This window comes from Populus euphratica, unplaced genomic scaffold, assembly GCF_000495115.2.
Source record: "Populus euphratica unplaced genomic scaffold, PopEup_1.0 scaffold35.1, whole genome shotgun sequence".
NCBI classification, from domain to species: domain Eukaryota; kingdom Viridiplantae; phylum Streptophyta; class Magnoliopsida; order Malpighiales; family Salicaceae; genus Populus; species Populus euphratica.
Genome location: NW_011499860.1, coordinates 63,366 through 86,060, shown reverse-complemented (window position 1 = coordinate 86,060; position 22,695 = coordinate 63,366). Strand labels below are relative to the sequence as shown.

The 22,695-nt window shown below is 32.4% G+C and overlaps 2 protein-coding genes across 3 annotated transcripts; one reads left to right on the top strand and one right to left on the bottom strand.

The window, feature by feature from the left end:
* The first annotated feature begins 6,827 nt into the window (after positions 1 to 6,827).
* LOC105124445 (acyl-coenzyme A oxidase 2, peroxisomal-like) lies at positions 6,828 to 10,764 on the top strand. The gene is made up of 7 exons (XM_011024464.1): positions 6,828 to 7,338; positions 7,810 to 7,925; positions 8,473 to 9,353; positions 9,667 to 9,846; positions 9,941 to 10,107; positions 10,187 to 10,310; positions 10,526 to 10,764. Exons 1-7 carry the CDS (start codon positions 6,893 to 6,895, stop codon positions 10,679 to 10,681), a joined length of 2,070 nt encoding a protein of 689 aa, XP_011022766.1. The 5' UTR covers positions 6,828 to 6,892; the 3' UTR covers positions 10,682 to 10,764.
* Positions 10,765 to 12,837: 2,073 nt separating this feature from the next.
* On the bottom strand, positions 12,838 to 22,236 carry LOC105124444 (uncharacterized). 2 transcript variants are annotated; one of them, XM_011024462.1, is made up of 5 exons: positions 20,394 to 22,236; positions 20,163 to 20,240; positions 19,748 to 19,962; positions 14,132 to 14,355; positions 12,838 to 13,787 (listed from the first exon to the last, which is right to left on the bottom strand). In XM_011024462.1, exons 1-5 carry the CDS (start codon positions 21,484 to 21,486, stop codon positions 13,133 to 13,135), a joined length of 2,265 nt encoding a protein of 754 aa, XP_011022764.1. In that variant the 5' UTR covers positions 21,487 to 22,236; the 3' UTR covers positions 12,838 to 13,132. The 2 variants fall into 2 exon arrangements, with proteins under 2 accessions (XP_011022764.1, XP_011022765.1); XM_011024463.1 differs by having other exon boundaries at positions 19,748 to 19,953.
* Positions 22,237 to 22,695: the final 459 nt, after the last annotated feature.

The following is a 22,695-nucleotide window of genomic DNA, read 5'->3' as shown; positions in this document are numbered from 1 at the left end:
GGGCGGGCGGGAGGGAGGGAGGGAAGGACCATAGGTCCATAACCATAGTTGTTGTACTTGTGTACTGTATCCAGTGTGAAGCTTTGGAGTTTGGACCTTTGTCACTCAAATCCATCCCAATATTTCTCCTTTCTTTTCATTTTGGTCGTTTTTGTTTACCCACTACGATACATTTTCGGATCAGTTTCTTCCTTTTATTTTTTCCCCTTTCAACTTCCATTAATGTGTTTTTAAGCTTTTTTTTATATTACTGCAAAAAAAAAGGATCAATGTTAAGAAATTCTTTTTTATTTTTTTGTATTTTTAGATGAAGACTTAGCTTTTCAATCATCTTTTCGATGATCGGAATATAAACCAACAAACGATATATTATCTGCTATTACAGATAATATTTTGCTTTGTTTTATTAAAAAACACTGGATAGGCGATGTATCACCTACCTATTTAAAAAAAAAATGGTGGTTAAGCGAATGAGTCTAGCTAACCACTTTTAATATTGGCTAGGTGCGTTGTCTGACTTAGTCTTAAGTGTATGACATTTTTTTTTTTTGGTTAAGCCTTTATAGTTTTTCTCTTTTATTTTAATTATACTTAATATATTATTTTATTAGGTACCACTCAATTTAAAATTTATTTTCAATAAGACTGTTTCATTTTTTTTATAATAACATTTTTTTTAATTATTATATATAAAATTTACCGTGTAGAGTTTTTTTTTCAAGCTTGTAGTCCTGAATATTCTATGAAAATAAAGTTCAAATCATTATAGTTTTCATAAATATTTTATTTTAGTTCCTTTTAAATTTTATTTAATGAACTATGCTATTTATAAAAAAAAACTTTTTTTTATCAAAACAACAAAAAACTACATAAATCAGAAAAGAGGTTTTGATGAAAAAAATACATTTTCTCTCCATAATGTTATTATTTGGTGTATTTCTTACAAGTATTTTTTTATCATTGTATAATTAATTTAAAAAATATTCCAAAAAGTTACCTGCGGCAGCATTCTTATTTTTTTTAATAAACTCGTGTTAAAATTACTAAAATATTTTTTTTAAAATTGAATAATTGTATAATTAATTTTTTGACTTTCATAATATTTTTTCTTTTAATGTATTTAATAAATTTCATATTTGTGTTGGCTTCTATTACAAATTTATTTTGATTAATAGATTTATTAAATACAATTTGATAAATTATTTATGTTGCGATATTAAATATTTTGACTTACATTTGTTTTTAAGTTTTTTCTAGAGTTTTTAAACCTGGCCCGGTGTTCGACCTTGCCTAAGGCCTGGGTTCTGAATTTTGACCAGATCGCCCTGATCAATTCTGACTTTTAAAAGAATCAAAACGATCTGACTTTTAAATGAATCAAAACGATATCATTTTAATAAAAAAAAAGTCAATAGTTGTAATCGGGTTTGTGATCAGGTTTTGCCAGGTCATCAAGTCAACTCATCAGGTCACACAAAGTTTTGATTTCCCAATATCATTTTAGTAAAAAAAAAGTCAATAATTACAATCGGGTTTGTAATCAGGTCTTGCCAGGTCATCAGGTCACACAAAGTTTTGATTTCCTTCCGCAACATTCTTATTTTTTTTAATAAAATCATGTTAAAATTACTAAAATATATATATTTTTTAAATTGAATAATTGTATAATTAATTTTTTGACTTTCATAATTTTTTTTCTTTTAATGTATTTAATAAATTTCATATTTGTGTTGGTTTCTATTACAAATTTATTTTGATTAATAGATTTATTAAATACAATTTGATAAATTATTTATGTTGCGATATTAAATATTTTGACTTACATTTGTTTTTAAGTTTTTTCTAGAGTTTTTAAACCTGGCCCGGTGTTCGACCTTGCCTAAGGCCTGGGTTCTGAATTTTGACCAGATCGCCCTGATCAATTCTGACTTTTAAAAGAATCAAAACGATATCATTTTAATAAAAAAAAAGTCAATAGTTGTAATCGGGTTTGTGATCAGGTTTTGCCAGGTCATCAAGTCAACTCATCAGGTCACACAAAGTTTTGATTTCCTTTATTTTTTCTTAAACGCGGCCCGGTTCTTGCTTGGTTCAAACTGCCAAGTCAGGTTTTAAAACTATGATTGTTTCAATTTTGTTTTTGTTTATAGTTGATGATTTTGTTTTTCATTTCATTACAAAATAATTATTAATTTATTTAGCTAGACACGCATATAAGTTTTTCACTTTATATATGGGATTTTTTCATATGAAAAAACATGTTAGAAAATTATACATGTTAGAATTTTTTATTATATTTTAATATTTTAAATTTGATTTTTATTCTTGTAATTTTTTATTTTTTTCTTTGATTCTGTTATGCTTATTTCATGGTTTTTTGTTTTTGTTAATTTTTCATGTTATTATCCTAATAATATGCATGACATCTTTCGGTTATTAAAATCTTAATTTTTTTTACTCATTTTTTATATCACGTAAATATTTGTTGACAAAAAAATAACTCATCTCATAGTATGAGCTATTTACATAGTAAATAACTAATTCCAACTTTTTTTTTCCCCTCTTAAAGCAATCTCTGGCCCAGAGTTGTTGACTTGTTTGATCTTTCCAGCGAACTTCCCCAAGTTTTGCTTTATAGTTGAGTTGTGAGTGGAAGCAAAAGTAATCCCTAAATTCCTCATGTAGAAGAAAAAAATGTGGCATCCATTGACGAGCAGATTGTAGCTGACAATGGAATCTGGTGCCCTTCGCCCATCTGCATAAATATTCAATTTTTCTTAGATTGGTCCTTCTTTGTTTTTTTGGTCGAAATCTCATCGATTCTCCAAGTTGGAAGGGCTAAGGGGACAGGCGAGGCATAATTTGTGAAGGGTTCTGAGAGTGATCCTCCAATTTTAGGTATAATAAGTTTCTTTTTTCAGGTTTTGATTCTTCTGCTATGTTCGTGCTTAGATGCTGCTAGTTTTTCCTAGTTTCTGTACTTTGATGCTGTGAGGGGCTTTTTTTTGTTTTTTTTAATGACTTATATTATTATTAAACTGGAATAGAAGGATTATAAACATCATATTACTTAGATCTTTATTCTTAAACTTCGTGGACCTTTTCAAGTCACCTTGCGCTTCATCAAGGCCAAAGATCATGTTCTGCTAAAGAGTACGCATGGTGTTCTAAGGAGTTATGGATCAAACACAATTGGTTACGTGGATGACCTTGGAAGGAGTATTTATGACCTGACCACTGACTTAGATTTAATTAAGTCACACATAGTGATTGTCGTGATGAAAAAACTCATAATTTTTTAATTTGAACTGTTGATTTGAGTTTAAATCTTGCTATAAAGTTTTACAGGCCAAGTTCTACAGAGTATTGATTTATTATAGTCAGTCAAAATTTACAGTAGCTCTAAATTAAACCAAGAAATTACAGCTCAAACTAGTTGAACTGTTGATTTGTGTTCAAATTAAACCATGAAATTACAGTTCAAAATTTGTGTTTAAAAAAACATATGGCTAGGGTTGGCATAATATGACGTGTTTGTATAATAGGGAATGAAGAGGATCTCTTTTAAAAAAAGAAATATTTTAGAAATTAAAATTATACAAAAATATAATGTAGAATGGACACATGAATAACAAACTTGAATGCTTATGAAACTTATGAAAAGATTGATCATGTATCCATACAGTTTTGATAATGCATTTCAAGAATGAGAGTAAAGGAGTCAACCTCCCTATTTGGGATGTGTATCTTTATCTTGTATATTTAGGGTTTTGGATAAAGCTCCTTTAGATTATAGGCAAATTAATTTATTAATTAGTTGAGTAAAATAGAAAGGGTTTTCAAGTGTAAGAAATTCCCTTATGATGGTAAAGCTAACAACTATTAAATTAAGAGTGTATTTGAAAATATAATAACGATTATAGTTAAAAATACTTTTTGCTAAAATATATATTAAAATAATATAAAAATATGAAAAAATTAAGTTTTAAATTTTTAGAAAATATAATTTGAACCATATTTTCTAACACACCCAAAAAAACAAGCTTTTTCTGGGTAGAAGTATTTAAAGAGTTCACATAAAATATAAGACAAATAGAAAATTAATGATTAAGAAAAAATACTAAAGAAGACGAAGAAACACTCTTTTTTCTTTTAAATGCACTCTAATTTTGTGCCAATAACTCTATAAATTGAAATAAAGTAGGAGGACTATTAATGAAAACAATAGCAATTTCTATCAACTAATAGCGCCATTAATGATTCATTAGAAATGAATAAATGAAATGGTAGTTAGCTGCAAATTACCCATTAATGATTCATCAGAAATGAAGAAATGAAATGGTAGTTAGCTGCAAATTACCTATGTGGATTACAGTACTCTAGGAATTTTGTGTTTACTGTATTCATGGTCGGTTCAGAAGCCTATAAAGAGCTTTGAATGTGAAGAAACAAGTTGATTGACGCCGCTAATTCAAGTTCTATAATTTTTAGAGTTTTATATAAATATTTATATAATTATTAATTTTAAAATTTATCAAATTAATTAATATATACACAAACTGATTTAAATACCCTAAAAAAAGAAGAGGTAATGCAAGTTGTTTATTTGTTAAAGCCATAACCAGCAAATTTTAGGGTGCTAGACTTGTTCGAAATCTATAGACCTACCTATAACATGACTTTCAAACCAGATAAACGAGAAAGAAGCATCATGGACAATAAGATAAAGCGGAATGTTATGCTAATGTAAACACAATTAAACAAAAGCATAAAAGCTTCTCTGAGCGCGAGGCCCCTGGCAAAAAAATAAAAAAAAAAGATGTCAATTTCAAGCAAAATTCATTAAACATGTTGCATCTATGGTTAAGCTATCATGTTGTAATGCCTTTGCTGATTCGAGTCTGTATTGGCATTGAGGCAAGATTTTCTACTTTAGAAATAAAAATGACAGTGAACATCACTCGGCCAATAAATTGCTGCAGAGAATTATGTAGCATAATTGTTAGTTTCCGTCCATATTAAAAAATATATGAAGCAAACAAAGGCAGGTTTTTCGTTGGATTCTTGAGTTCTTTCCAGTGTTCAAACTTTTCTAACATATGGTCTCTTATGTACTAGGCAGATCCATCTAGAGTTTTGGTTGATGATCATAGATTTGTTTTTATGAATGCATGGAAATCATACAACTTGGTTGGAAAAAACCTAATGAAAGGTGCAAAACAACGTTGAGAAAAGCGAAGAAGAGGCGACCATCGACAGTTGCATGTGAAGCAACATGCAGCTGATAGCCCAACCTGCGAAAAATCAAAGGGGTAAAGCGGCAGCAGCTAAGTAAGGCATGTTTGTTTCTAAAAAAATATTTTTTAAATTATTTTGTATTTATTTGTTATTAAAAATATTGATTAATAAAAAAATATTTTTTTGATCAAAGAAAAACATTTTCTGATAAACGAAAAATATTTTTCAGTCAAAAAAAATTTGACTTGATTTTCAGGATAATATTTTTTTTTTTGGCTGTATTTGTTTTTATAAAAGTGGTTTTTGAGAAATCACTTTCCAAACTTTCTTGTATTTGTTTGCCATTAGAAAAGTTGGTCAACGAAAAATACTTTCTAATAAAAAATAAATTTGGCTTGATTTTTAGAAAAATGTTTTTTTAGAAAATTTAGACGGAAAATATTTTTCAGAAGTTGTGAAAAATTTAGAAATGTTATTATCTACTGATTATATCAAATTTGATCCTTAAACTTTTGATTGCTATATATATTTTATTTTAAATATTTATTTTTTAATTTTATCTTTTAAAATTTAATTTTTATATTAATTTTGGTCCTTATTTTTATAATTGCTAATTGCTTTTTCTTTATTATTTTTTATGGAAATTTTTATCTATCAAACTTGATCATCATTCTTTTGATTGTTACTTATTTTATTTGAAATAATTTATGAAATGTTGATTAGTATTATTTTAATTTCTTCATCTTTTATTTTTTTAATTTTTTAGATTTGATCTCTATTATTTTAATTATTACTTATTTTATTTAAGATAATTTATGAAATTATATTTTTTTTTCAATTTCATTCTCATTCAACTATTTAATTTGTAAGATTTGTTCCTTATTATTTTAATAAACTTAAAAAAATAAAATATTAATAAGTTATTTTTCAACTTATTTTTCATGACATAACCAAACACTAAAAACTGTTTTCTAACTTATTTTCTATTACACTACCAGATATCATAAAGTAATTCACTTTTTTAGAATTTATTTTTCAAAAAAATTTACTTTTCAATAAACAAATAGAACCTTAAAAAAAAAACATAATATTTTTGAAGATAAAATAATAATTTTATAGTAGCATAATCATTGCAAGGAATGCATAAACAAATAATTCTTATAATTAGTTGTTCATTAAACTTGTTTAGTGGGAAAAATAATTTTTTAGCATTTTCATTAAAAAATAATTGTTAATTTTAATTAATTTTTATGAAAAAAACAAATGATAAAATGATCATAATTATAAAATTAAAGTTAATTAAATAAAAAAATTAATCAATTAAATTAAAAAATAGCTAGAAAAAAAAATTACCCATATAAAATGCACATGTCTCAAATTAAAATATGTTAATTTAAAAATTAATTTTTTAATTATACTAATTTAAAAAATGTTTTTCCCCACGTCACTTATATACGTATAGACGTTGAAAGGCGCGCCATTATCCACAGCTAGGTTTCATCCAATCATATCTCGCCACCTGTCCACTCTTACAATCCCCCACGTCACTCTCTCTCTCACCCCCGTATAAACAAAGAAACCAACCGGGTCAGCACGTCACTCTGCTAGGCTTCTCTGCCTGCATTTCTCGATCATCACCACCATAGGGGTAAAAATGGAACAAAAGAAGCAAAATCCAAAGGCAGAGGATGAAACCCAGATCGTATCTCGACGAATCCAACGGATCTCCTTACACATAACACCCATACCTCGTCCTCTGCATGACCATGACAGCAACCTAGGGTTGTTACCTTGTGCAAGAAGAGAAAAGCTTGAGGTGGAGACAGAGAAGTTGTCGGTGTACATGAGAGGGAAATACAGGGATATACAAGAAAAGATTTATGAATATTTTAACTCAAGGCCAGAGTTGCAAACACCGGTGGAGATTTCAAAAGATGAGCATAGAGAGCTTTGTTGGAGACAAATGTGTGGTTTGATTAGAGAAGCTGGCATTAGGCCTTTAAAATATGTTGTTGAAGAACCTGCCAAGTATTTTGCTATCGCGGAGGCTGTTGGTGCTGTTGATATCTCTCTTGGTATCAAGTTGGGAGTGCAATATAGGTGAGTCATCATTTCATGAATCTCTCTTTTTTTGGTGGCGTTGCTGACTTGTTAATAGTGAAATTATAAGGGTTTTGAAAAGGAATTTTGTTTTGTATTGCTTGCTTGTCATAAATTTATGTAGGACTTTTGGTTTCTCTGTACTTGGCATTGAATCAATTTTTTGAATTGTATTTATATAATTTTTGTTGTTTTTTTTTCCCGTATGATTTATTTGATGCTGAGGGTATTTTGATCATTTAGCCTGTCTAATTCCCATGTTCATGCCAATTACTCTGTTTCATTTGTTGTCGTAGCATTTTGTCAAGGCCCATGTTTCTTCTCATTGTTTTTTGAAATGTCTAGTTCTTTCACGGTGTTGAAATTCTGATGTTGAGACCTAGAAATGACAAAAACAGATAATTTTGCGTCCTTTGCTTTTCTGTTGAATTGCTTATCATCTGTTTAAAAGAATGTTTTTGAAACTTGCAGTCTATGGGGAGGCTCTGTGATTAACCTAGGAACGAAAAAGCACAAGGATAAGTATTTTGAAAAGATCGACAGTCTGGAGTATCCAGGTTGTTTTGCTATGACGGAGCTCCATCATGGTAATCTTTTCCATCTGTACTATTTTGTCAACAAAGTACAGCAACTTTTTTCTTATTTATACTATTAGCAAAGTTCATTAAGATTGCAAGTCATAATATTTACATTTATGTGACTTGTAATATTGAAACATTATCTTGAGTAGATGAGGTTTTCTGCAGAAAAATGTGTTGCCTCATAATTTGTGGAACTTTCTGAAACTATGTATGCGATAGACCCTGTTGAATTGAATTGCAATTGGCTGATCTCGTAATGATTTATGCGGAGGCCACCTAAGGATTTTTGTGGGTTTTCATTTCATTTCTATTTGTCATGATTATGACGTAGAACCAACTCATGACTAAAAAACAAACACAAAACCCAAGAGAACAAATTGTAGATTGTAGTCATTAACTTTTTGTTTTTATGTTTTTATTTTCTGTGAGAGTGTGTCGTGTGGCTGCTTGCTTTTTTTGTGTTTTACTTAACATTTCAAACGTATGTTATTTTCATTTTATAATTACAACATCAACATGCCTTAACTAAACTCTCTACTTTTGTGCTTCAAAGGCTCAAATGTTCAAGGCATCCAAACAGTTGCAACATTTGATCCCATTACAGATGAATTCACAATTAACACACCCAATGATGGGGCCATCAAATGGTGGATTGGCAATGCGGCAGTTCATGGCAAGTTTGCCTCTGTTTTTGCTAAGCTGATGTTGCCTACTCATGATGCTAAAGGTGTCTCTGATATGGGTGTCCATGCCTTTATTGTTCCACTAAGGGATTTGAAGACCCACCAGGCACTTCCTGGAATTGAAATACATGATTGTGGCCACAAAGTTGGCCTGAATGGGGTAGATAATGGAGCATTGAGATTCACTTCAGTAAGAATTCCCCGAGATAATCTTCTTAATCGATTTGGAGATGTGTCCCGAGATGGGAAGTACACAAGTAGTCTACCAACCATAAACAAACGATTTGCTGCCACATTAGGGGAACTTGTAGGTGGAAGGGTTGGCCTTGCCTATTCTTCAGTTGGTGTCCTCAAGATTGCTAACACAATTGCCATCCGATATTCTTTGCTGCGCCAGCAGTTTGGCCCTCCCAAGCAACCTGAAATTAGTATTCTTGATTACCAGTCTCAACAACACAAGCTCATGCCAATGCTGGCTTCAACTTATGCATTTCATTTTGCCACTGTATATTTGATAGAAATATATTCGCAAATGAAAATAACTCATGATGAACAATTGGTTGGAGATGTCCATGCACTTTCAGCAGGCATCAAGGCTTATGTGACCTCCTATACAGCAAAATCATTGAGTGTCTGCAGGGAAGCCTGCGGAGGCCATGGTTATGCAGCTGTCAACCGGTTTGGTACCTTGAGGAATGATCATGACATATTCCAGACGTTTGAAGGGGACAACACTGTACTTCTACAACAGGTTGCACACATCTCATATTATAGGGTCCTTGCTTGAAAATTCACAATTAACTCCTAGGTTGTTATTTGCATAAATCCCGACACCTAAATCCATGGTGCTAAACTCTAGGAGAAGTTGAAAAGATACGAACTGGCCATGTGATGCATTTGTCACTAGAGTGGCAATAGGGTTCATTTATTGAGAAAATGAAATAAGAACTATTATGAACATTACAGACTATCTCTAGAATTTTATGAAAGAATTCTGGTATTGTAGATTACCAAGCACTGTTTCTCTTGGGATGAAAGATTGACTGAATATTTACGTGATGCAGGTAGCTGCTGATCTCTTGAAACAATACAAGGAGAAGTTCCAAGGTGGGACTTTGGCTGTTACCTGGAACTATTTGAGAGAATCGATGAACACATACCTTTCTCAGCCAAATCCTGTAACATCACGTTGGGAAGGTGCAGAACACTTGCAAGACCCTAAATTCCAGTTAGATGCCTTCAGAGTGAGCTCTTATCATTGGTTGTTGCTTAAAAATCACAGGCATAAACATAGCAATCTTCTGTATTGTTTAACTTCTGTGATTTTTCTTCTTACAGTACCGGACATCTAGATTGCTTCAAAGTGCTGCTGTTCGGCTTCGCAAGCATTCTAAAACTCTTGGGGGATTTGGAGCTTGGAATCGATGCTTGAATCACCTTCTCACGCTTGCAGAGTCCCATATCGAGTCTGTCATCCTTGCAAAGTTCATTGAAGCTGTGGAGAAGTACCTCCCAAACTCATCTACAGAACTTTCCATTTTATTCCCAATTAATTAGTTTCTAATTTCCCATTTTATGCGCCAGATGCCCTGATCCAAATTCGCAGGCTGCTTTGAAACTTGTCTGTGATCTTTATGCCTTGAATCGAATCTGGAATGACATAGGAACCTACCGAAACGTTGACTATGTGGCGCCAAACAAAGCTAAGGTATTCAATTGTCTTCCAGGATAGAAAAAAAATCAGGATGTTTTGAACCTAATGCCATATGGGTGTTACGGCATTTTGCTTCTGCATTTTAGACCATTAATATGAGTTGGCTCAAGGAAAACATGTAGGTCTCCTGTATGCTTTTGGGAGAAAATCTAAGTATATCTGAGGTATGCTTGGTTGGTTTTCATTCATTATACTTTTTCCTTGGGCAGGCAATCCACAAGCTCACAGATTACCTAAGTTTCCAAGTGAGAAATATTGCGAAGGAGCTTGTAGATGGATTTGATCTTCCTGATCACGTTACAAGGGCCCCAATTGCCATGCAGTCGGAAGCATATGCTCAGTACAAGCAGTATGTTGGGTTCTGATTATAATAGAAAGCAAACTGAATGGAGTGTGGTGGGTGTTATTTTGTAAATTTTATTTATTAAAATAATATTATTTTATTTTTAAATTATATTTTTAATTTCAGTATATCAAAATAATAAAAAAATATATAAAAAATTTAATTTAAAAATTCTTTTAAAAAAAATTCATGAAAAGGAATTATAATTGCAGTCCTAAGCCAATGTCAACAATTGCAGCTGCCCAGTTAGGGGACGAAAGGGTTGAGTTTTCTTATTCATTATGGCTGCCATTGGTGGCTCATTTCATCTCTTTTGGGTCAAGGTTGAAAGATTCTCAGAAATGCCAAGTTGGCATATACTCGGGTGGATATGAATAATGTGGTCACCATTGAAAGAACTAAACATTGTTGTAATTTGTTCAAAATCAAAAAAGAAAAACAAGAGGTTTATTTATAAACTTGTGTGGTGCTTGCTTGTTATGAATTTTTTCTATTTAATTTTATCGTTTAGTATTGTTTTATTTGAGTTTTGGGTTAGTAATTTATTTTAATTTATCTTTATTAATTTAAAATAATTATTCTGATATTAAATTGATATTTGATTTTATGAAAAAAAATATTTTATTATTTGTAAGAGATTGAAAATAAGAAGATCAAATTGAAACAAAGAAAAATAAAGTGTTTTTTTTTTTTAATTATGGTGTTAACTTCATTTTTTTTTTAATCATTGATTTTTTTTTAATTTTATCTTTCAAAGTTATATTGGTTAGAATTTAAAGTTAATAATTTGTTTTAATGTATTTTTTATATAATTTTCTTAATCTAAAAAAACAATTCTCAACATTTAGTGTGCATGATGTTACAAAAAAAAATAATTAATTTTATTGTTTGAGAAAGATTGAAAATAAAGAAATTAAATTTAAAACTAAGAAAGAATGAGAGCCTTTTTATTAAATTATATTAGCACTTTCTTGCCTGGTTTAGTTTTGTATTGGTATTGTTTCAAATCTTCTTTTTGATTCTTTTAGTTTGACAATTAAATATTTTAATTTTAATTTTAATTTTTTTATTATAATTTTTAAGGTTGTAAGAAGAGAGAGAATCACTGAAAAAAGTGAATTAAAGAGAAAAAAATCGGTTAGTTGGATTTTGTTTAAAAAAAAAGATAAATTTAATGTCAAAGTGCTTATTTTGATAACAAAATGTTAGTGAGATGTTTCTATGTTTCTAAGTTATTGAAAAATATAGATTAAGATTTGATTTTATATTTTTTTAATCAATTTTGGTGTTTTTTGAGTTAAGGAATTAGTAGTAGGAGTGTCTTTAGATATTTTTGATGAAAATGTATAAAAATTAGATTTTTTGGATAAATAAATACCCTGCTCAATTTTCCTATCACATGTCTGGTGGTTGAAAATTAATTTTGTAAACAATGTGTTATTTATTTTAAAAAAAAATTAAATGAACAGCATGTTTGCTAAATTTTGAGGGAAAAAAAGCCTATCTACCTTTTTTATATAATTTTTTAAAATTATTAAATTAAAAATATATTTTAGATATTATTTTATTAAATTCCATCTAATTTTTACTTTTTTTCAAGTTCAATAATAAAAATATTTTTATTGTATTAGTGTAATTTTTTTTGCGGTTTTTTTTTTATTGTTTTGCTACAATCACCTATTTTTGCAATAATGTAATTTAATAAAAAATGATTTAAGAAAATAAACTTATTAAATCTATTTAAATCCATGATTTTGATGGCTAAAATAACAGGTTTAATTGAAACAATCAAAATATTATTATTTTTAAATTTTTTTTACAACAAATAGTTATTTGATCTATACGCCCACAATAAATTAATATTTATATAGTTTAGCTTGAAATTAGAGTTTGGTAAAAATTTCATGTCAGGATCTACATGTAACTATGGGATGTTGTCACCCGTTCAGCTGTACCTTCTCTCTTGCAAGTTGCATGGCTGGTTAAATTTTCTAAGGAGTTAACAGGTAACTGTCCGTACTGTAAAAAAGACTAGGCATCATTCACTCCCCACATTAAATGCAATGGAGTTCACTTAACAGCAAAATGCAGCTAAATGATGCACATTAAGAATTCCGATAAAAATATTAAAATAATATTAATTTAAAATAAAATAAAAATTCAAAAAGCCACGCCAAGTTGAGGCAATGAACTTGATTAACCTTCACTTTCTTTTAACACACCTCAACCAAGGTGAGGCAATTTGGAACTTGGCAGAAACAGCAGAAAAAAGAAGTTGCAAGCAGTCAACAGCTTCAACTACAGAACAGTGTTGCTAGGAGTATAACAAGAAGCGCTTCTCCAGTTGCAAATTTACTCCAAAACAAGAAATATTCTATACCTTCTCGAAAGCGCTTTGGAACCACTTTGCATTTACAAGTTTCTATTTCCAACAACAAACTTAGAAAGCTTATATGTTCTAATTACATAATAGTTAACACCTAAGTGGCCTGCAATTCGAGTACGCTACTCGAGCTGCTTCAGTTTTCTGTCTGATGTCCTCGTGCATTTTCAATGAAGCCTCAGAAAATTTGTTCAGTCTATCAAGAACCTTTGTCAAACTGGCGTGTATGCAGTACATGTTCGAGGCCACATCATCATTCCTGTCATTCTCTTTCCCCCCTGATTCTCCATTATTTACATCAACTACTTTCTCTTCCTTGTGTAACTGCTCTTCTTCTTGTTCCATTAGGTGGTACAAATCAGATAGGAGGGTTTTGATGGCATTATTAAGTTCTTCAGATGGCAAACCTTTGATCCCAGCTGACCAATCACGACAGAGAACAAATAAAGGTGGTGCCAAGAGTCGGCGAGGGGAGAATGGCCTCCTACTCTTGGAACGCTCCTGTGGTTGCAGGATGCAATTTTGCAGCCACCCATTTAGAGCTTCCACATAGGATGCATGGCTGTTAACCCAGTTTGCAAAGCTTAAGCCAAAGCACTCAACCTCCTGCTGGAGCTGAGCCATAATCTGCCTACGGGTATTTCCTTGTGGAGTTCCTGTTACACTCCTTGAATGGTATGCTAATGAGATTGTGATGTACTGTGCATGATGGCATTCAAGCATGTTCTTCCACATCCTGATCAACCTGCATAGGCTCACTGGTCATTGATATATTAACGAGAATAGAGATTAATCAACACATTTAGTTCATAATGAATCTCAAGAGTTACACATCTTAAGATAACATGAGATGCGGCTACAGTAAAGCTCTATGCTTAATTATATTAGGAAGTGTTTAGCAGTTGTTTTTTAAAGTAATTTTCACTAAAAAATATATCAAAATAATTTTTATTTTATTTTATTTTTTTTAAAATTGACATCATTAAATTAAAACGATCTAAAAACACAAAAAATAATTAATTTGAAGAAAAATATTATTTAAAAAAAACACTTTTAAAACCTAAAAACAAACAAGCTCTAAATACTTACCCTTGAATTAATTCTAGAAGTTGCGGCTGCAACTCTTCATCCCTCATTTTCTCAATCCGCTTCGATATTGAATCTACAGAGTGAATTGCCACTCTTATGCGTGAATGTAAATCCTTTACAACTGCACGGGTTTTATCAATCACATTAGCACTTTGATCTTTGGCAAACTGGTGTCTAAGCTGGTCACACCTCCGATCATACTCTCTCCTGATAGATTCACTGGCCTAAAGAGACAGAATTGTCAGTGAGATTTACATAAAAGAGGCAACAGTAAACTTGGAACGGCCTTAATAACTAGGAAACTATCAAGGACAGCTAAGAGCATCCACACTAATGCTCTTTAAATTTTAGCTAAATTTCAACTAAAATAGTTTAAAAAATCATTTTAGCTAGCTAGATAAAAAAAAAATTATTACATTCATGCTCTCTAAATTCTAGCTACTAACTCAAACTTTCCAACTACTTGTTATGAGCAGTACAATTATACGACCCATAGATAAAAGTCACGGCAAAGATAGTTCCCAGTAATATCACAAACTTTCCAGCTACTTGTTATGAACAGCAGCATTATATGACCCGTAGACAAAAGTCACACAGCAAAGATAGTTCCCAGCAATGTCACAGAGTTGACAACGAAAATATTGAGAATGTGTTTGTAAAATATGCACTTGAATAAAATCCTTCCATAAAACCCATATCCTTCCCTTTTTAGGATGAAACATTCATTTTTAGTAGACAGAAAATATGTGGACAACTGATAAATCAGGAAAATTAAACTAACAGCAAAGCAAAGTCATTAGACTCGTAACACCATCTGAAGTAAAAGAGTCATTGAACTGATCAACATACCTTAAAATGATTAAACAGCGAGGATACCTCAATGACTAGCATGGTCACTAACTTCTAAGTATTTTTAGCATAATGGTTTATCCAAGGTTGGTCTCATTTGAATTGAGAAAAGGAAAAACAGTAAAACAATAACGTCACCTCTAATGCAGTTTTAGAGAGCAGTAAAGCTGGAAATTCTTGAGCATAACAAAAAGAAAGCAGAGATTCTGAAAATCCTAAGTTGTACGAGCCAACTGCCTCAATAAGCTATTACATTGCCCATGCTTCATTTGCTACAGTCTTCTTTTTAGTTACAAGCTAAATAAGCTGATCAAAATTAGACTTCAACAAGTTTTGGTAACAATCTCGAACATTAAACAAAAGGGACCCAATAACCATCCAACTTCAACTACTATAACACAAGATTACACCTTTAACAATGGTTGGTGAGGTTAAGAAAGAGGAATTGATAATAACAGAAGAGACACAGTACTTGAATCAGAAAAAAAAAAAAACACCCCAGAACACCTAGTTTGACTAACTTATCATGAACACTAACACATCTCAGATATCTTTCCTGTACTTTATTACCAATCTTTTTGGAAGCAACTGGTACAAAAATCAAATGAAGTTAATCACATACCAAATTTCAAGTGGAATACATTGAAATGATACAGCCCACCAGATTGTTCTTCCTACCCTATCGAAAAATCCTTGTTTTGTAACTATCTAATCTAACTGATCGACACAGTAAATGATGCTAATTCAACCCAAATTGCTCTTCCTACCCTAGGCTAACCATTTTACAAGCACTAGCTATTTCAATTAGAACGAAACAAATTCTCTCAATTTCAGGTAAAAAAATTAACAAATTGATAAACTAGGAGTGATTAAATGCCTCCAGGCTGCACCAAAACCAACACCCAATTAGCACCAAAGCTTCCATAGAGAACCCTTTTCCTCTTCATTTTGCTAGAATAACTAGCCAAGTAGAGAGCGATGATACTTTGCTTTTTTTCATTTTCACTAACTATTATAGCTAAGGATTGGGTTTGGCTAGCATGAGTGTGGATCCTCTAAGTCAACCCAATCTTCAAGACAGATGCAACCACAGTGGATTCAGACATTCTTGTGCCTCTCTCTCTCATAATTGGAAGAAATTAGTGCCAAGTTAGCGATTCTTGGCCTCATCTAAACTCCTCTGTAATAACAATTGGCTGACAGATTTCAGATTAGATTTGTGACATTTGAAAAAGGGTTATGTGGCGTGTATATCATGGCAAAGCCCAAACTTTTTTTGGGGGGGCTTAATTTATACACACTTGGGCGTGCACAAACATAATTCTCAAACAATAATGCTTAGAATTGTGCACAAGGTTTGGTCCATCAGGGAGGTCACCTTTCGAAAACAGCATACTCTGGTGGGAGAGCACCAAATTCCTTTAAGAATGAGACCCCAAAGGATTCACATGGTTGTCAGTTATAGAGAACTAGAGTTCAGTTAATAACTTGCTATTACAACTCCTAGGTGTGCATGGGTTGTTAAATGATACCACAAACACATATAGTGATGTTTTGAAGGAAACAATGGAAGATCCTAACTGCCACAGAAATGATTGTCCAAGTCCCCAAGAGGCTCCTATCAAATAATCATCTATTTTAATTGCCTTAACAGTATACTAAGCCTCCCCTTAACTGCCGAGCTTGACTTCATCCCCATAGACAATGCAATTACATTTAAAGTACGTATCAACAGTTTCGCCTAACAACACTATAGAGTGTTATTAAACCAATAACAATTCAGAGCTATTCCAATGTGAAGATGTTCAAAGAGTGGGAGATTAAATCCAAACTACCTCGGTACAACCAACTGGTAAGCAGATTAGTCATTTGCCACCTTTTTTTTTATCATGCACACCACGCCTTTTTTTGTATACGCATTGACCTTCTGTTTTTTGATAAGCTGCAGACCACACTCCTTTCCAACCAGAAGAATAAAAGCAGTTCAAAGACTGATACAAAGGCCCACAGCCAAGATGCAATGAGGCTTATTCACCCTAAGCCCCTTAACCACTACACAAAAAACCTAAGCGGCGTGACAATAGCAAAGGCATCATTCAATGCGGATTAGAACAATGAAATTATGTCTTTGCCCTTAAAAAAAAATAAGTGTAACTAGCCGTGAGGTAAAATGATCTTTTTACGCTATTCATTTGTCATTCTAAAATTGTTAAGACCCAACTCAGTCAGTTCACAATTCTTTTGCATAATAAAATTACTTGAATACCCTTACAAAAAAAAAATAGCCTGGGGACGCTCTTAGTGTAATGACCCAAAACTTAACTATAGACTGGGGACGCTCTTAGTGTAATGACCCAATTGCCCTTGGAAACAAAATTCTCAATGCATGGCTTCAGGCTTTTTCTTTTTTTGTAATTTCATAAAGGTTTTTTTGTAATATTTTATTTGATAGGGGCAATATATTGTAATTTAAATAATAAAATAAAACAGAAAAGCTATCGACATGTGTGCTACATGCATCAGCGACTTCACCACCTTCGGACAATGCATGCAGTTGACTTCAATTATAAAAATTGTTGTTCTGTCACATCATTTGATTCATCTCGGCATCCTTTTCCTTCCCGAGAGGTGCGATTCTGGTTGGATTATCTTTTTTCCCTTCATTTCTCTTTTCAACTCAGTTAGCGTGTAGCTCCTCCTTACAAAATTCATAGCAGCCCTTAATTTTCTTTTTCCTTTCAGATTTAGTCCATGTTCTTTTAATTGTAATTTTTTTTATTTAAAATATTATTTCAAATTAAAAATTATTTTCAATTTCATCCTCCATCAATTTTTTCATCTCTCAAATTTGACCTTTATTCTTTTGATTGCTATTTTTTTTTATTTAGGATGATTTATAAAAATAAATTATTTTTTTTGTGATTTTATTCTCCATTTTTTTTCCACTGGGTTTGATCCTTATTTTTTTTATTGTTATTTTTCTGCTCTGACAAGTTTTTTAGATTACTATTTTTTCAAATTCATCCTTCAACATTAAATTGATTAGGGATCGAGCTTTTTGATTTAACCCAGGTATGAGATTTCATGGATTATGATTTTGGAATATTAACCCAAATTTAAAAAATTCACCTAGGTTTGCTTAGTTTTTATGCTATTAAATTAAAGATGCTTTTTTATGTTATTAAATTAACCGAACCTATTAAACTCAGTCTATTCAATGACCAAAGTCTCAAATTTCTTTTACTTCTTTAGAAATCCTATTATCACCTTAACCTTGTTCTTTTTTATGTCCGAAGATTTTGGCATGGCTCGTGGCATTACACTAGTCATTGATATAAGTTTAATTTATTTATTTTTTCTATTCTCAGTTTTTGATAATCATTTCATTATAATTGAGCTTTTTAATTTGTTTTGATGTGGGCTCTATAGTTTTATCACAATCTCACACCCCATATCATGAGTTTCACAAGTTAACTATTGTTGCTTAGGTCGATCCAATATGCCAGCAGTCTCAATATATATTTTTTTAAAAAAATATATTGTCCAATATATCACCATTTAAGTATTTTAAAAGTGTTCCGGCCATTAAACATCAAATTTTTGACTTCCTAACATCTTAACATTTTTTTATGTTGAAAAAAATAACCAACCCGCTGGCCAAAATGCTAGTTTAGACTAAGGTCTCCAATTGCCACAGAATAGACTATAAAGCCCAACCCACACCTTGCCCAGCCTAGTAAGAAGAGTCTCTGGGATCAATGATCATTGGAGGGGGGCCAGAGGTTAAGCCACATCTTTTTAGGCTGCAATGGTGATTTGGTCATAATCCAAAAGAGGAAAAAGGAGCTAGACAGAACCAGAAAATTGATGGTAAACCAGGCTCTACATAGAGAACCATTAAACCCACAACCGCGACCCCTTTGGCCTTATGCCAGCTTCCTTCACCAGCTTCATCTCCTGTACCATTCAAAATCCACATCCCAGAACGTTTGAGGGTGAGGGAAGACAGAAGTTGCTCCCATCAAAAGCCCACATCTGAGAATCCTAACAATAAGCTACCTAGATCAAGACCTCTCAGACATGCACAACAGCCATCCATATATCAACCTAGAACTGCAACAGGTTATCACAGTCAAAACACCATTCAAATAGCCCTTCAAGGTGGATGAGCCCAAGTGTACTGGATGAGTTTATTTTGAAAACAACAACAAGAACTGGTAACATTTATAATATTCAGGAGGGGGAAACTGTAGGTCCTACTTCCTAGGGACAAAAGCAGGGGTTCGACCAAGGAAAAAGGTGGAGGTGGGAGGGAGAGACAAAGCCATTGGAGAGGAGGTGCAGGGGTGGAGAGGAAAATTACAAAAGACATTTTCCTGTGAAAAAGAAAAGAAAAGAAAAAAGATTGAGGAGTAACTTGTATTGATCTTTGAAGCATCCGTCTGTCATATTCAATCCATTCTTCTCTACCTATTTACTATCAATAGAGTAACACAATTTTCCTTTAGATATACTATGAACATGTATTTACGAAAATTGTCACATGCATTCAAATGATTTTCTACGTGACACAATAAAGATTCTATGTGGTAATCAGCATCTAATTATGGAAACATGCCCATAAAAATTTTGATATGATATGAACACCTTAAATTGATATGCCCTGAATATTGTCAAAACACACTTTCCTGTCATATAGTGTCATGTAAAGTCAAGAGGATCAAGAAGAAAGAAAATGTATGCAAGAAGAAAGGCTTAAAAAAGTACCTTTATTTCATCATAGAGTTTTCTTTCCCATGCATACAGTCTGTCAAGGGTGGAGGAATGACTCCCTGCAATCATGCAGAACTCTTCAACAAAATCACTACCACTATCTGAGGCATCATCTTTTGTTGCCGTGACAAGAGGATTTCTTGATGAAGATGACCTCGAAGATGTTGTCCGTTTCCATGTAATGATCTTAGTCATATGTTCAACAGGTTCTACAAAAGCATCAGAGATTCAACATAATGGGAAGAAATATGAGAAACAAATTAAGAAAGTTGTTTAAGTCATCAAAATCACCACAGGTTCTACTAGACAATTCGTGAATTCTTCCTCAATATTAGAGCTAACGATTGAATTGTCCCACAAAAACGAAAAACTCATAAACATTGACTCACAGAACAGAAGCTAATCTTACCATGAGAAACAAGTGCAGTCTTTCCACGACAGCAAACAAATTTTACAGCCACCAAAATTGCAGAGGCAGATGACCCTCCTATGAGAATTGGACTTGTTATACAACGTTTGCAGAAATGTTCAATAACTGAAAAAAAAAAAAAGAAGCACCAACAAGCATCCAAGGCACTGGAATTGCCGTGGACAATAAACATGCCAACTGTAACTCAGCCATGTAAAGTCAGTAGTAAACCTTTTGCCTCAGAATATCCAACCCTGATATTGTTTGCCTCAAGCATTCTGGAGACCTCCTTCCCAGATTCAGATGCTCTAAAGAAGCGATGCTCTATATCCTTTACGCTTGCAAGAAAATCCTTAGCTCTATGCGTAATGAACTCCGATGGATCCTCTCTTTCTGTAGACAAATTGTTCACTGCTACTGCTTTCTCTCTCTTTGAACCTGATTGTTCAAGAGTGGAAACACTGGCGTTTTGCCCCTCTTCTACATGCCTGACTTGACCAACAAATTCTTGTCTACTAGAACCTTCAACTCCTCTCAATTCAAACGAGGGGGCAGTGCCTTTCACTCTAGAGTTATAACTGCCATTTTGAGTTAACGAATTACCAGAACTTTCAACCCCCTTATGCTCCACACCAGGCGTCAGAGTTTCTTCATGTACTTGACTCTTTCCGTCTAAACCAACTTTTGTCCATTTTCCTTTTGCATCTACCACACTTTGTTCAACACCAACCTTTTCACCCCCAAACTCACTCCACCCACTCATATTATCAAAATCCATATCCAACTCACTATGCCTAACAAGTCTAAAACTCTCACCATTATCGCTCGGATAAAAAAAATCCCATGAACCAGCTAACTCAAAAGGAGGTGGCGGCGGCGGCATTGGCATAGAGAACCCCAATGTCTCATCCTCTACAAAACCACCGCTATTATTCAAATTAAACTGAACAGTCACTGCATTACCACCTCCACCAGCTCTCATATAACTCATGTTCATCACTGGTGGTGAAATAGGACTCTCAAAGTGCAATGGTGAATCTGAGACCTCTGCATTGTGAGAGGGAGAGGGAGAGAGGTACGAGGAATGTGATGGAGACTTGTCAAGCTCAGTAGCTGAGGTTGTTGATAGAGAAGAATCTATCAAAACCTCTGCTTCAGCGAATCGTCGGAGAGCCACACCAAAGTTTTTAAGAGAGTTTATGTAGGAAACATGAGCTGCTGCAAGATTGTACCTTGAATCAATCGCTTGCTTTATGAACTTCCTCCGTTCCTTGCACAGAGCCAAAGGTTCAGTTTTGTCTACTTTGGAGCCTGCAGAACCCATTTTTGAGCCAAAATATTAAGACCCAGTTCATAAAATTAACTCCATTTCTCAAGCCTGTCAACAGAATCTCTTCAAATGAGGCAATGGCTTCCACAGAAACCAAACTTTGCACTACAAATGCAACACGTCTCTAAGAACCACACTTGGAAAGACCCAAGAGTCTAAGGAAGCGAAAGACACAGAAGGAACATGAAAAAGCTAAAACCTTTCACCTGAAAACCACACAGCCTTGGTCAAGAAATAGAGCAAAAACAGAAAAAAAAACTTTTCCAAGCCACAAGAGCACAAAAGGGTTTTACTCCAAGAAACAAAAAACCCACTTGAATAAAGCTTTAATTACAAGAGAGAGACAATACCTGGGCAATGAAAAATGAAAATGAAGAAGAAAACTTTCAACATACTTTTTCTTAATGAAGAAAACAAAACAGGGTAATAGCAGAGCAAGTAGCTGTTTTAGAGGAAAGAGGAGTAGTTGGGAAGTCACAAAAATCAAGCCATTAACGGAAACCTGAAAGATTATTTATTGAAAGCAATGAATGCAAGTAAGGCCCTGAAGCGTATCAGTCACAGAACTTCAAAAAGGGTAGATTTTGTACAGTGAGAATGAGAGAGAGAAACAAACTGAAATGATGGAAAATGCACAGAAAGCAAATACAGAGAGCGAGGAATCTGCAAAAGCTGATACAGAGAAGAAGAGAAGGCAACCCTCGTTTTGTGTGCTTAAGAGGAATGGTGGTAAAAAGAAAAGCAAGGCTGTAGGTGGTATAGATTAGTCCTCATAGGTTCACAAATTTTCAGGAATGAATTCCATCTAAATTTTATAATATATATATATATATATATATATATTATAAAACAATTATATCAATTACATTTAATTTATAAATTTTAATGCTTTTTATTAAAAAAATGTGAAGAGTTTGGATAGAATATTTAATTTGAGATTTTTTAATATTTAAAGATTTAATTAAGAATAAAGCTCGATAATAGTATTACTTAGTAATTTATTTTATTTATTTTTAGGTTTACAAAAGAAAAAACTAGGAGGTATTTTTTATTAAAATAGTATTTAGCATTGCATTTCAAAAGTTTTTTTAAAAAAATTAATTTTTTATTTTGAATTAATATATTTTTTATATTTTTAAATTATTTTAATATGTTGATGCTAAAAATAATTTTAAAAAAATAAAAAAAATATTATTTTAATTT

What these genes read in the sequence shown, in the direction of transcription:
- LOC105124445 (XM_011024464.1), top strand. Translation starts at nt 6,893, where the DNA reads ATGGAACAAAAGAAGCAAAATCCAAAGGCAGAGGATGAAACCCAGATC. An exon ending in ACACTGTACTTCTACAACAG is followed by an intron (nt 9,354 to 9,666) that starts GTTGCACACATC and finishes TACGTGATGCAG; the next exon opens with GTAGCTGCTGATCTCTTGAA. An exon ending in TCCAGTTAGATGCCTTCAGA is followed by an intron (nt 9,847 to 9,940) that starts GTGAGCTCTTAT and finishes TTCTTCTTACAG; the next exon opens with TACCGGACATCTAGATTGCT.
- LOC105124444 (XM_011024462.1), bottom strand. Translation starts at nt 21,486, where the DNA reads ATGGGTTCTGCAGGCTCCAAAGTAGACAAAACTGAACCTTTGGCTCTG. An exon ending in AACTCTATGATGAAATAAAG is followed by an intron (nt 14,356 to 19,747) that starts GTACTTTTTTAA and finishes CTGTCTCTTTAG; the next exon opens with GCCAGTGAATCTATCAGGAG. An exon ending in CTTCTAGAATTAATTCAAGG is followed by an intron (nt 13,788 to 14,131) that starts GTAAGTATTTAG and finishes GAGCCTATGCAG; the next exon opens with GTTGATCAGGATGTGGAAGA.